Source organism: Netta rufina, assembly GCF_964035555.1.
Source record: "Netta rufina genome assembly, chromosome: 11".
Classification (NCBI taxonomy): Eukaryota; Metazoa; Chordata; class Aves; order Anseriformes; family Anatidae; genus Netta; species Netta rufina.
Window position 1 is genome coordinate 4,338,465 of NC_140134.1, and position 14,977 is coordinate 4,353,441.

The 14,977-nt window shown below is 43.3% G+C and overlaps 1 protein-coding gene across 1 annotated transcript in view; it reads right to left on the minus strand.

Annotated features, from left to right (window-relative positions):
* Nucleotides 1-14,211, minus strand: part of NEDD4 (NEDD4 E3 ubiquitin protein ligase) — a gene marked incomplete at its 5' end in the record, with an annotated part of 54,458 nt that extends 40,247 nt beyond the window's left edge. The window contains 5 exons of the mRNA XM_084293062.1: nt 659-712; nt 2,295-2,333; nt 3,405-3,483; nt 5,186-5,259; nt 14,167-14,211. Coding sequence (XP_084149188.1) covers nt 659-712; nt 2,295-2,333; nt 3,405-3,483; nt 5,186-5,259; nt 14,167-14,211 — 291 coding nt within the window. The remainder of the gene's footprint in view (nt 1-658; nt 713-2,294; nt 2,334-3,404; nt 3,484-5,185; nt 5,260-14,166) is intronic.
* Between the last annotated feature and the right edge of the window lie 766 nt (nt 14,212-14,977).

A 14,977-nucleotide genomic window follows, 5' to 3' on the forward strand; every position in this document is an offset into this window, starting at 1 on the left:
TCATGCATCCTGACTTCCACAGGGTGGCAGCAAAGCTCCAATGACTAATTACAAAGTACTTCTACCTCACCAAGAATAACCATAACCCAAAACATCATTTTGAAACACACATTTGAGCATCCTGAAAATTCACATTTAACCTAACCTGCCACGTGAACTACAAATTCTGATGACGCATTTTAAAATTGCTTTAAAAAAATAAAATAAGACACCATATACCTGGGATAGGCATCCAGGGTCTGCTTGTTGAGATTTTCAAAGAAAGGGTACACCATTTTTTCTGTGCTACTCCTCACATACTGAAGAAACTTCTCACACATGTACACAGATACCTACATTCTCAATACTAATTTGTAGTAAAAATAAACATTCATTGCATAGTATTCAATATTAGGGAGGGATTTGGCCATATCATTTGAGACAAACTATAAAAAAATGATGCTTTTGAGTTGAAACACATCAGAAGTTAAGAGCAATAGTATGATTGCTTCAGATCAAAGTATGGTAATGTCAGACACATTAACAAATCAGGTTTCCTTTAAGTTTCATTATAGATGTCGGTATGCTTTTTTGTTTGCTTTTATCTTGAGCTTAGAATCCAGGTGAACTTAATTTCATTCAAGCATTTAGTAAATTGCAATATTAATGAAGGACCTACCAAACGGTTTTCATCAAACACTTCAAAAAGGAGTCTGTGTTTTTGAGGATTAACCTAGGAAAAAGCAAGATGTTAACAGTTAAAATATACACTGAATTCCACTATTTGTTCTCAGGCAAATGCCATAATTTCTTTTCTCTTGCATAAACACAGTAAAACTAATAAAAAATCAAAAAAAAAGTTTCTCATAGAACTTGGTATGCAAGTTCAGGAACGTATCATTGCTAACATTATATATACATACATATTTACACAGCAAAGAAAATAAATCCCTCATATCTCTATTCTGGAAGATGAACATTTTCAAAATATCCTTGGCTACAAGCACGCACCCCCGGTCTTCCAGTTCTCCACAGGAAGCATTTGTCCCAACAAAGTTAAAAGATATCTCACCTGTTATGTGTGTCAACACAGAAAAGTATCAGGCAAGATTTCAAAATACCATGGAAAAAGGAGTATGCCAATACTTAAAGACCCATAGGTGTTTTGAATTTTCTGAGGAATTATTTCTTAAGTCCACTAACTTGCCTGCATAGTCATTTTTGCCAAAGATGAAGAAATTGCTCCTTCATTTTGAGCACGTGTATTAGCAGTTACAGCTATCAAGAATTGCTATTCAAAAAAAGCAAGTTACGTGGAAAATTTATGACACTTAGTAGACGGTACCATGTATTTGGTAAAGAATGCTTACATAAATCTTTGTTGACAACAAGAAATGCCTGGACAAATTTTCTGACAAAGCCTAAATGAGCTCTCCTACAAGGTAACACGCAAGGATAATTTAGTTTCTGAATCACAGAAAACAAATTAAAAACCAAAATATTAACTAAATGATTTTGACTTCTTGATTATAAAACCGATTCTCTAATAATAGCAGCTTAGAATGAATGCAAGTGTATTGTGTTAACTAGAGGTCTGAAAGGACCAAAAAGGGGCAGAGGATCACTTTCTAGGACTAACTGTACGTATACAGGTATCAGACAGTACAGGTTTTTTTAATGTTGCAGAAAAGCACATAATAAAATTTGGTGACTGGAAGCTGATGCTACACATTACTTTACATAAAGTCACAATTTCCTCATAAATCAAGTTTTGATTTGTTTATAAGAGGAGGGAAATTCACCATCATTTTGAATGTGAGAAAGTTGCCTTTATTAGGCATGCTGAAAAACACAGAAGTCTGAGCCCTTGACTAGGCACTTTCTCAACTGGGGCCTCTAGGTTTACGAATTTCTCAACAATACAGTACATGTTCTAACGGCTTGTGTGCTTGTTGGACAAGTAAGACATAAATTAGACATCTAATCTACACCTTGCTCCTAAAATAGAAGTAATACTATGCTTTTTATGCCAGAACCAATAAGACAAGATTGGCGCTATCCCAAAAATGTTTTTTTAAATTTCATGGAACAAAGAAGCTAAGATTTTTATTTGTGCTGTATTTAAATTCTCAGTCTTGAAAATAAATGTATTTCTAAGGAAAGCAGTCTGTTAGCGTTTGAATATTAATTCTAATGTTTGCATTTCTGATCTTAAGCTGTAGAAGCAAGAAAATATTTTTCCTACTGTTAACATAACAACCAACACAGGTAATAAGACCGTAAAAAAAAAAAAAAAAAAACGGAAAAACACTTACTCTAAATAAAAGTTCTTCATTCCACTTTGGGTTTAAGGACTATATGTAGGAGGAAGAAAAAAAAAAAAGACAACATGGGTTATGGGAACAATTCTGTACAGGTATCTTTTGTTGTTTTACTTACTTGTTTTATGTCTGCTTTATCTCATATAACAATACACTAAAAGCACAAAAGCTTTAACACTGCTATTGCAGATAAAAGTCTTAGGAGCCTTACACTGTTTATTGCAGGGCAGAACGGAGACAATTTACACAAGTATTCTCAGATTCTGGCTGATGCCAAGGATGCAGAAAAAGGCATGTCATACAATCCAAAACAGTTATTTCACGGTATGTTTTCAGGAACAGTCACTGCTTCCCCTTCAGTCCAGATTCACTATCTGTACTGCTTTCACACAAACATAAACTAATCCTGAAATTATGAACTGTTACCAAATGCCAGATCTCTCACCAATGTAATCTAGAAAAACCAGGCACAGATCGACCAAACAACATAATCTGCTCAGCCACACACCTTTCTCAACTGTGGTTATTTTCAGAAATATTCTAGATGTTTTGTACTCTCACCATAGCTAAACTAACAATTATCAACAAGAAGAGAAAACGGTCAGTCACCATACAAATCACAGCCATTATCTGAAAACAGCAGTTTGGAAGAATATTTTATCTCTCAGTTTTCCATTTTTAGTAGATCTAATATAAATTATCACTTCTAACACTGACTTTTGTCTGCAGGTATTCTAGAGAAACCAGGACTATCACGGTTCAGGTGAACTGCATGATTTAATGTACAAAATAGAAAAGTTGTACAGAAAGAGACATTAAAGACCCAAAACAAACAAAACCACCCAGTATGTCCATGAACTATTCAATTTTGGATCAGTACATACCTCACCTTCTTTAGTGGTTCTCTATCTTCCACAAATAAAATTATTGAATGGAAAATACTAAAAATAATACCATAAACAGAGAAATAGGGTAGATTGTGGAACACTCCTTTCACTTGAGGCATATTAATCCTTCTATTTCTTGTATTCTTACCTCCCCCTGAGAGTCTGATCAAAAAAATAAATAAATAAAAAATACACCCACACAGACAAGAATGCTAACCTTTCTAATAGTTTTTGTCTGAACACTGCTAAGGACTCCAGTCACTGGATCATACACTGTCACTTTCACGTATGGGTCACTGTTGGGGGAAAGAGAAAAAGATAAGCAAACTGCTAGATATAATTTTTTATTATTATTTATAGCATTATTAGCAGTTGAGTTTTAAAAAGCTTAAATTAACAGAAGCTATGAAAGTTACATTTAGTTACAATTTATTTACAAACACCATATCCATTGCCAATAATAAACATTTTCTAAATAGTTTTAGAGATAATCAGTAGTAATGCTTGATTAGTAGTAGCTACTAACAGTAGCTAGTACCATAGTAGCTATGCCATTTTACATTCTGTACATCACTACAATTTGATTCTCTTTCCTCTTGCACAATTCTAATTGCATGAGAAAAGATTTAATAATCTTAATGCATTTCTACAAGACATACCTGAACAAAAATCAGTTGTGATTGAAAAATCTTAACTATTAAACTTCTTGTTTTAGACAAAAAGAATTTTGAACATCTGGAATTTGAGGTACTTCCTTAAAGACTTGGTATTTTTACTAAATGTTCTGTTTCACAGACTTTAACTTGAATTTTTCTGTTAATGAAAGTGTCTAATATGACAGCTTAAAATAGCCTACTGCCTCAGATATTTTTCCTTCCTGTGGTACAAGAAACATTATATGAGTAACTACTTTGCATGAACAGAAACAAGGCATTCAATTGCTCAAATAAACTATTAAAACAGGTAATGAGGACCATCTGCCATGCAACAGAACATACAGTTTTCACATATTAAATTAATGAGAAAAGTTGATTTTTTTAAAGTAAGAAATTTGCATGTGAGAAAAAATATTTTTAATTATTTAAATGTAATTATATTTGATTGAATTAATATATTTAAATTTAAATATATTTAATTAACAAATATTTATTTTTAAGCCAGATCATCTGGCTTAAAAATATGAGTAGCATGAAAATTTTTTCTAATGCTAAATTGATGTCACATGTAAAAATAATACTGCTAGAGGTAAAATAACAGCATTCCTATATATATTTAAAAGAAAAAAGCTGACAGCAGAACTAGTATTAAACTCACCAGTACTTTTTTAGACACTCCGTTCATGGGACAAAAAAAAAAAGTAACTTTACTACAAGCTGCATGCTACCACTTGCCAATTCTACAAGATCTTGCAATACATTCCAATTACAAAGTCTGATCTTTACTGTGGTAAATGTTAAATCATTTTAATTGTTTCTTTCCTTATACAGATTGTTAACTTTTAAATTTGTACATGCCTGAAGCCACTGGCATGGGTTTACCACATCTGTGGAATTGGTGGATGCTGTTCCTCTGCACATAATTGGAGTTAAAGTACTCTTGTTGCTACCACTGTTTAGTATGGTATTCACTCCAAGTCTTTAAAGTACAGATGAGACAATTTTGATTAAAACTGAACTATTGTTGTTTTAGCTGCACTCTAACTGAAGTAAAATATGTTCCTGTATCCATCCTCCAAGACGGAATTATTTTAGCGTGCAGAGCCTTCCCACATGTTGTTTTGCCAATGCATAGATCTGTCCACATGACTTTTGGGCAAGAAACTAGACGCCTTCATGTTTATATAGCCTCTGATTATTTTTATAAGGTGCCAGTTAAAACATTTTTTTTTTTTTTTTTTTTGGGAAGAGGCATAGTAGCATTTACTAAGATCTAAATAGCTATGGAAACAAAATAAAGAATCAGCTGTCCATTAAGACATTAACCACATTTTTTCCTTACCTGGCTCCTAGAATATCCTTCTTGGCCAGACCAATTCCAGCTATAACCTTCACCCTGACAATTCGTGTGTTCTCCTAAAACATAAAATTCAGGGTGTATTCAGTCATTTATTTTTCAGATCTATTTTTTGTTTATAGAACTAAAAAGCAATTCTTGGTACAGTTCTGGATTAATACTGAGAACTACACACAAGTAATGCAGGTATTTCATCTGATAGAAACAGCCCTAAAATTCAGTAGCAAGTTTATTCTACTTTTAACCTCTTTTCAAGTATTATCACCATCCTTCAGGACAGAATCGTTAACGCAGCATACAATTGTTCCTGCTAGCCTTCCTTCCTAAAAACCCCTCAGAAACAAGATGAAGATAAATCAGCCCAGCGGTAGCAGTCACCATTTCCCCCAAAAGCCTCGCAATGTACTCCCATCGGTTTGCACATACTGCACAGCACACCCACAAAGACCTTCTAGAGCAAGGGCAAGTAAGAGCGAGCTGCTGTTGCCACAATTTGCAGAGCCCAGCGGCTTTCACCACCTCCCAGCTGCTCACGGAAAGGAGAGCATCCAGGAGCAGCTTCCAGCCCTCTGTTTCTTTGCAGGCAGCTCCTGGCTGCCCTTTACCAGAGCAGGCAGGGACCCTGTGAGAACACACCGACCACTGTCACGACTTCTGTTTGGAAGGAAGCAAAGCACTGTTTGTCACTTACACCTCGCTAGCCATTTAAGCCACTTGGAATATGCACTTAGCCAAAAACATGCGGTTTTTACCTAATAGCATCCCAGCATTCATAACCGGGTGAGAAATAACCCCTGACGATAAGTTTATTTTCTGGGAGGATGTAAAAGGGTATCAAATTTGTCAGAACAGACTGATAAGCAGTGAAGAAAAAAAAAAAAAAGTTAAGAATGAAGAACTTGGGCATCTATTTTTTATTTTATAGCACAGAGAGGCTAGGCCCCCAAAAAATGGCATTTTTTAAGTTGTGTCAGCAAGTTGTGAGATCTTAAAAACAAGAAACAACCCACTGTTTCAGCCACGCATTATTCAGATTACAGTTTGACAAGGACACATAAGTTCGACTTGCAATTACACTCCTGCTAATTAACAAAAACGCACAGACACAGTCGTGCAGGGTTCCTGTGGTAAGGTGTGGAATTCAGGAGCAAAGGCCCAGCTGCTCTCAGGGGAGGAGAGAGCACCGTTTCTTGGGAAAGCAGAAGGCTTGGGAAAGACAGAAAGTGCCTTCAAAAGGAGACACATAGGGAGCACTCAGGGGAGTTTGCTTTGTCCTCAGGCTCCCATATAACCGCAGGGCTGGACTCCCCAACCCACACCAACGAGAGGGGCTCACAGAGCTGATGGACGCAATTAGAGCGCTAGTCCTGAGGCCTTCTCCCCCCCTCTGAGCTGATTGCCAGGGGGCTGAGAGGAACCGTAGCCACCTGCACAATAAAATGGTCGAGCAGCCCAGACAATCCCAGCCAAACCACAAATATATCCCCCAGATTCACCTCAGAGAAAACTGTCTCCTAACAGGAAATGTAATAGGCCAGAAACAAGAGATCTAGCAACAACCACCACACACGTGTGGTTTTTTTTGTTTGTTTTAAATGTGTGTTTTTTAAACTGATGTGAGCTCACACCAGGAGCTGCCCAGTCTCTGGTCACACCACTGAGCAGGGCAGACCATGAGAAACTCAGACAGGTTGACCCAAAAGCAGTCAGGAAGACATTGCCCTGGAGTGACTCATTCTGCCCTGATCATCTGGCAGAGGACAGAGGTCTGCTGACAGGATACAGGTCTGCAGCACGACCGTATGACCTCTTCTTCCCCGTGTACCAGCAACTGGGCCTGGCTGATCACAGTCGAGCTGTGAGATATTAGAGCTCCATGCAGTACACCACACCTGTGCTTACTCCACTCTCCTTGAAACAGCTATGCCCTACTCAGTGCTCAGACCTGCCCTGTTTCAAGGTCTGAGGGAAAGAAAAATAATAATAAAGGGTGTAGTTTCTGTTTTTTTCCAGCATCTCCTCACTGGCACTGTGTCCCAGCCTTACTCCTGACATCCTTACTAGGCAGCTGTGTGCTCCCCTAGCAGACAGAGCTAACTTCAACACATCTGCAGGGACCAAGTTCAAAACCAAGATTTCAAGGCTTCAAAAGCAACTTTGAGCCTTGTCTTCTTCATTCACCACACTGAGGAAATCAGTATTTGCCCACTTCGCAGCCAAACGTGGGAGAAATGGTGGACCGGTAAGCGCTTCTGTAGACCCACAGGCAGCTACAGCCTGAGAGTTTTCGTGGTCGGAGCCACAGTGGGGCTGCAGCAGCACCTTGTCTGGCGTGCCTGCAGTCACCTTTAGGCTTGCCTCTCTACTCTTCCCACTGCAGTGCTTCCAGCGGTGCTGCAGCAGGAGGCAGCACAGGCAGCCAGGCAGGAACATGCCAGCCATGCCTAGCAGCACTGCAGCTTCTCAGGAAACCGCTCTCTCGAAGTCCAATTTATCTCCTCAACAGCCTCTTCCGGGGTATAAACGCCTAACAATGCTTTTGCACTCCTGAAATTAACTAGAAGGGAAGATAAAAAGGTGAGCAGGCCTTTAAGATGGCCAGACAGAATAATCTCATGACACACCCACTCTCAACTTCTCCTTTGCACCAAGTCCAGGATGCACCAAACGCTTCCACAAACTCATCCAAATTGTCGAATTAACAGAAATTGAACCCAACTCGTTCTGTCGTGTCGCTTTCACATTCAATAACAATTGCTCTGTTTACTAACAGATTGCATATAACAAAAAGAACATGAAATAGATGGTTTACATGCTGATCTGTAGACAATCAAATAACATAAAGATTTAAATGCCTGCCAACCTGCCATACTTGGATAGCAATGCAGCATACATTTTTACGTATGCCTATTAAAATAGGTGTCAAGTAGTTTTTAAAATGCATTCTGTACATAGCAAAGCAAGAGTCAAACTAATAAAGATAAAATTTGCATTTCTAAAAGTAGCGTTTCATTTCCACTGAAGTCACTATGAATCTACCTAGATTCCATTCATACAGATTAAGGTGAGAAGGTCTCAGATTTAGTTTTGGACAAGAAAGGAGCCTTTAGAGAGAAATTGCAAGTATTTAAGAAGCTGAAAACCTCATCACTGCTTTACCAGAATAGAATGGTTTTACCAGAATAGTGTGGTTACAGCACAGTTAGTTATAATCAATGACCAGGGATACAAATATTAACACCGTCCATACCCACCTCCAACTTTTCCAAATTCATGTGGTAGGAAATCAATCCTAAAGACAGCTTGGAGGAGTGACTGGCAGAGTAGCAATCATTTTAGTGGTTAAAGTCCAGGACAGAGCTAAAGAATGACCATGAGACATATACAGAATGAAAGGGTGAGAAAGATGGCACAAATGAAGAAGTGATGACATGGCAATGACTGCAGCACAAGATATCAACTAATCCAGAGAGCGATGATAAAGTGTAAGCTTAGTACAAACCCCCAAAGGCAAATTCCAGTCCCTGAGCGTGGGCATGCACGTGTGTACGTTGAGTGCTTTGCCAGGCCCACAGACAGCAAACGATAAAACGTGGCCCACACAAGTCAAAGGTGAAAAGATTCACAACCAGATTACAACACAGAGTTGTAAGTTGTAAACTTACAAGTTTTAGCTGCTGCCTATACCTGACACAGGGGAGGGGGAAAAAAGTTCCAAATTTTTCTTTTTGTGTGTTGAAACATTATAATGTTACAGCAGTACAAGGCATTTGCCTTTACCACTCATTCATGTCTGCAACATGCAATAATTTGACTACGACTGTGTTACGCTACTAATCACCCTTCTTCACTTGAACAAGGAAGACAACACACACAGTTTTGTGTTATCTAATTCAGTGCCTGTAAATGTTCTTTGATGTTAATGTAAACACCTTGAGTCCAAAAAAATTGCACCAGAGCTTTCAGCAAGCTGTAATCCATTTTTTGGATTGAACAATGCTTCCAGGCATTCTGAACCTCCAACAGCTGCCTGGCCATTGAGTCAGACTCGCATGACCAGCTACCATACCGAAAAAGCACTTCATGCAAGACACAGGTAAAATTCTCATTAAAAATTTGTATGGCAATAAAGACAAATGTTTTAGATTAGAAGAAGGGTTCTCCACAGTACATATTAGATTAGTATTGAAAAAATAATTTTATTGATTTTTCTTTAACCTTTGATTCATGTTCTGATTATTTTTAATATACTTCTACAGAAAAGATTCATACAGAATACAAGGAGACAGCAAAAAATGGATTGTTAACATGAAACATTAGAAGGTACTGTATGCTGGGCTACTAAACAGCTTTTTTGCGGAAGCCAATGTAAAAGTCAGCATGCCTTACAGAGAGCACACTTTGTAGTGAACAACTGCTCTAGGCAATAACATCCTGTTATTCTTCTGTTCCAGTTAGATAGGTCAAGAATCAACGACCATTAAATTTAGCCAAGAAAGAAGCATCAAAGGATGTTACAACTACAAAACAGTGCAGTAGCAACACCTTCAAAGATTTTGGTAATATCTGAAATTATACATTACAGTTTTCTTAAGTTTCATAACATGTCTGCATAAAGTGCACAGACAAAAAGAGAACAGAAGACACTGCTTCAAGTACATACAGATAAGGCAAGCTGAAATAAACATACCAACAATTTGCAAGTTGACAACTGAAACCAGTATACAGCCTGGCCTAGCGACAGGGCATCAAAAGAAAGGGATGGTCGAGGGGCTGAATGTGTTGTACAGAGCACACAGGGATCCCTCCTGTCCCGTGTACTGAGGTCTGCAAATTGCAGAAGAAAAGAGCTGATCAACTACTACACGGGGTTCTGCCGTGCACATCTGCAGACTGCTCACCTCACTAATGAGGAAACAGCAAGAAGAGGCAGGACACCTGCATGGGTTGAAAGGCACTAAAGCCCCCAATCCCCAATATAGAATAAGTGCTAGCATTAAATACAGACACCACAGATACACAGTTTGTTTTATAACAGGCATCTCACATCTGAGAGCCATCAAGGCACTCAGTTTTACAGTACCTTGTATTCCAAGCACAAACTGATACAAGGACATCATCAGAGGCTCTGAAGCCTAGGAGCAGCTGGGAAACAAGGCTGAAAACAAGTGATAGCTACAGCAAATATATGTTTGTGTTGAATGGATAGCTTCTTTCTGCTGTTTTAGTAGGTGACACTGCTGTTTCTACATGCTAAAAAGAAACAAGCAAAAAGAAAACACACACATCTCAGCAAGGGTCCCAGTCTGCTTCTCCCATCCAAGTGCACTTTGCTTATTTCATGTTTCAGTTAAAGGTTTTGTCTGTTTGTTTTTTAAGCCTTGAGATCATTAGTGACCATAAGAAGTTATGCTAGCGTTTCACACCAAAAACAAATTCCTTAATTGCATTTCTTGAGCGATAAGCCATCTGTTCAACTCAAACAGTATCTACGTTATTACATTATCTGCACTGAGGTTAGCACAGAATATTTTCCCTTAAGCAGCCCAGGAGAAGAGACCGATGCTTGTCACCTTGCAGGTGAGGCAGACTTGCAATGTGTGCGTTAGGTGACCTGTGCAGACCGCTAGCTCGCTTAGCACCACCAGCCCGTTTCACCAGGAGGCGGGAAGCAGGCACGACTTACGGCACAGCCGGACCTTTTGTCTTTAAAGAAATTCTCTCCAGGCAAGCCAGGCAAGTTTTCGACTCAGGAAGATTCCTGTTGCAGAGCTACAGCAATCAATCTGATAAACACAAGGTCCTTGACTTCCATCTGCTGGTTGCAGTCCAGTCTCACTAACGCACCGAGAGCCTGGATGTGGTTGTGCCACAGAACATTTCGTGTTCACCAGTAGGGAAGCCTCATCCTTCCCAAATGCCTGATGTTGCTATAGATTGTATTTAATGCCTCCGCTTCTGAATTAAGGAAAAACTCAAGAAGACCACTAATGGAGTTAAAAGTCTGCCAGCATATTTTTAAGCTTTTTTTCTTCCCTTTTTAATAAAAGACAAAAAATCACCCTTCAACAAGCACAACCCCATATCCACAAGTCACACCTGGCATTTTTTAGATCACCCTGAAGAAAAAGGCTTAAACACACAAGAACAACTCTGTAAGATAGCTTCTTGAAATCACCAGATCTACACAAATTATATTTTTTAAAAAAAAAGGCAAACCCATCACTGTTTCTGTAAGTGTCTCAGCTACACCACATACATACACAGGATTTTTGTCAACTGTTTTTTTCTGCCTTGCAGAAGGTAGGTAAAGCCTTCACAACCTGTAGCTTCTGAGCATTTCTGGAGCTGGGATGCGTGCCTGCTGTTTGTGTTTGGGTGCCCCACAGCAGCACAGGCAGAGGGAGCAGGCAGCAGCACAGAGGTGCTGGGGAGGCCACAGGGTGTGAACCCAAACAGAAGTACTAGGCTGTCTTCAGCCTAGACAGTAACGAGCCAGGCATAATTACTGTTCTCATCAGAAGCAACCCAAAGGAAGAATAGGCCCCGACAGCCTCCAAACAGCATCTGTCAGATTTCTGGTTGTCAGCATCATCTCTATTTCAGCGCTATGAGAAGGGCTCTGGTGGAAGGCACGCAGAAGTGGAGAAGACAAACCGTAAGTCCAAGACATTCAGTTCACCAGCAGCAAGCTAAGTAGTCATTAAAAAACTGGTCCAGTAGTATATTCTGAAGGAACAAAAGAGTATATCTGAAGTTTTCCAGAGCAGAATGCCATATGCATCTGCGAAACCTTCCATGACCTGCAGAAAACCAGACCGCTCATTCTGCAGGGGGCAGCTCTCCAGTGACTGCTAAAATGGTGAGTACGTCAGGCACGATGTCTCCCTGCCTCTAAGCTCCCACTACAGTTCCCTCTCTAACTAAAAAATGCAATTCCCTCTGTAACTACAGCATTAACAGAACAGCAGCTAAGATTCCAACTAGTCTTGCTCCAATTTTTGAAAAACCATTTGACAACTGCTGTTCAAAATGCTGTATTTATTACGGCCGCCAGTTGCCATCACTGACTAACCAAAAGCTGATTTCACTAACTGAAAGCGAGTGGCGCAGCATTAGGAAATGCTAGATCCCAGTGTTTCCTCTACACAAATCCAAGCCTGAACAACCTGGAGGTTTTGTGTTAGAAAGTCCCTCAGCCAAAGGAAACCACTGTAGTGAAGGACACCCTACCTCAACAAGCACGTTTAAGAGCTCCAGCAAAGTCGCCACTACTATGACAAAGAAAAGCAGCAGCAGCAGCTGTGTCAGTCAGCTCCCACAGGTCTGAAGCAACGCTTGGAGCATCCCGATCACACAGGCACAGGCACCCACCTCACGGGTAAGCCAAAGGCTGCAGCAGGTGGTGCGAGCACCGCAAAAGGCCTGACCTGGTGGCAGGAAGCTCATCAGGGCACTGCTTTCCTCTTCTGGAAAAGGTTAATGAGATGACAGAAAGCCATCGTTTAACTGTTCTTAAAGCTCTTTATTTTCCTACACTGAGACCTGCTGTAGTAGGAAGTGCAGTTTGTTCAATTTGCCTTCTTTCTATACACTACACCTGCAATGTAAAACAGTTCAAAAAAAAGTCGATACTTGATTAGCATTCACTTTTCTTCTAATACTGTTCCTACATTAGATCCATTTTATCCCGTTACTGCGTATTAATCCTGTTAGAACTTCTGATGATACAATCAAACTGTGTTTTTTTTTTTCTGAGACACCTTACGAAGTAAACAAAGTTGATGTTGTTCAAAACTATTCTGTATTTTCTCCTTTCCTCATTTTTCAGCACGTGACCCCAGACCTCACTTTCCACACAGTGTTAAGACCCTGCTGTGCACACAGAATCAGTTTTCACCACAGACTTTTCTGGTGCTGGTTATTTCAGTATCCGCGCAAATCACAAGAAGTCCTGTGGGTGACAGAAGGATGTTATATCCATTTTATAGATAAACAACTGAACCAGAGAAGTTAAGAACTGCATCTGTTAGATCCTGGCACTGACCCCGAATATAGCACACACAATAACCACCTGGACACCAAATAACCTCAACCACAGCATCCTTCTGAGCCCAGCCCCTTCGCTATCATGTTGTTTGTGCCAGCAACACCACGCTAGCGATGCTGTGCGTTAAGTCCAAGTGACTAACACACCATCAACCGAGAAATTAGCCATAAATGAATAAACTCGGTGGGCGAGGGAAGCGAAGACAACTCTGCCTGTCACGCTGCCTTCGGCTGAGGGGTCAGAGCCTGCTCCCCACCTCCCGCCCGCGCAGCCACCTCGCCTCGTAACCCCGTGCACCAGCTGCGGCAAGCACCGCGGCCCTGCCGGTGACAGCTCTTGTGTTACCGGACAGCTTTGGTTCACACCCCGGGCGGACCCATGGCCCTGGGGGAGCAGCAGAGCGCGGACAGGCACCGAGAGGAGCCCAAAACACCGCGGGGAGGAGGGCAGCGGCCACGGAGCAGCCCCTGAGGCCCCTTGCGGCGCCGTTTGCTTGCACCGTGCCCCGCAGCGGAGCGGGGGGAGCCCCCGCGGCACGGCCCGGTCCCTGCGCACACACAAAGGGCGCAAACTGCCCACACCGCGACCCGACGGAGTTCGGCCACGCGGAACCACGGACAAAGCCGAGCCCCGCGGCCTCGCCGCACGCCCAGCGAGCCCCCGCCTCCCCCAGCTCCGCCCGCAGCAGGGACCGGGGCACTCTGCGAGCCCCCCTTTGCCGGGCTGCAGAGCAACAAAGCCGGCCAGGACCCGGCAGGGCGAGCCCAAGTTGCGCGCCGCCCCCGAGCCGCAACAAGTGGCCGCAGGGCCGCTCCCCGCCCCGCCGCCCCCCCCTCGGCACCCCCCGGCCCGCAGGAAGCCTCCCCCCAGCCCCCGGCCGGGCGCGCCCCCGCGCCCCCCTCCCCCCCCCGCTCACCTCCGGGCCCGGCAGCCCCAGCACCTCCGCGCCTGAGGCCGCCATGGCCGCGCGCGCGCTCCCGCCGCCACCGCCGCCGCCGCCCCCGGCCCGCCCCCGCCCGCCGCAGCACGAGAGCGCGCGCGCGCGCCCCCGCTGCCCCCCCACCCCATTCTCTCTCCCCGCGCCCTCCCCGCCCGCCCGCGATTGGCGGAGGAGGCCCCGCGGCACCTCCCACCCCGCGCAGGGCCCCGCGCTGATTGGCTCGCACCCGCTCCGCGGCCCGCCCGGAGACGAGCGCCGCGCGGGAGGCCTCAGGGGGCGCGCGGGGCGGGGCGGGGAGGGGAGGGGCGGGGGGGCGGCGCCGCTTCCCTCAGGGCGGCCGCGCCGGGTCCCGCTGCTGGCGGCGGGGCCGTGAGGGTAAAAACCGCCCCGTTCCCAGCAGCCGCCCCCTGAGCCCCGCCTCGCAGCGCCCACGGGCTCTCTGCGCCTCAGGGAGCCCGCCCTGGGGCTCCTGGCCGCAGTGCTTGGCGTCCAGGGCGCCTTTGAGAGCCGTTAAAGGCCCGGAGGAGCTGAGGGGGAAACGGCCGCGGTGCTGAGGGGGCTCCGTGTGCCAGGAGCAGGCGGTGCGCGGCTGTGGGGCAGGAAGGAAGCCTGCGGTGTGCAAGGAGCTGGCCTGACGGTTGCTGGACCGGAGGAGCAATAGTGCTCCAGCTGGGTCCCAGGCCAAAGCAGGGGGTTGTGAGGAGGGGCCCTCCGAGAACAATTTGCCTCCAGCCTGAGCTACTTGCAGGTGGTAGCGGTGTTTCAGTCAGGGAGCACGTCGATGCTT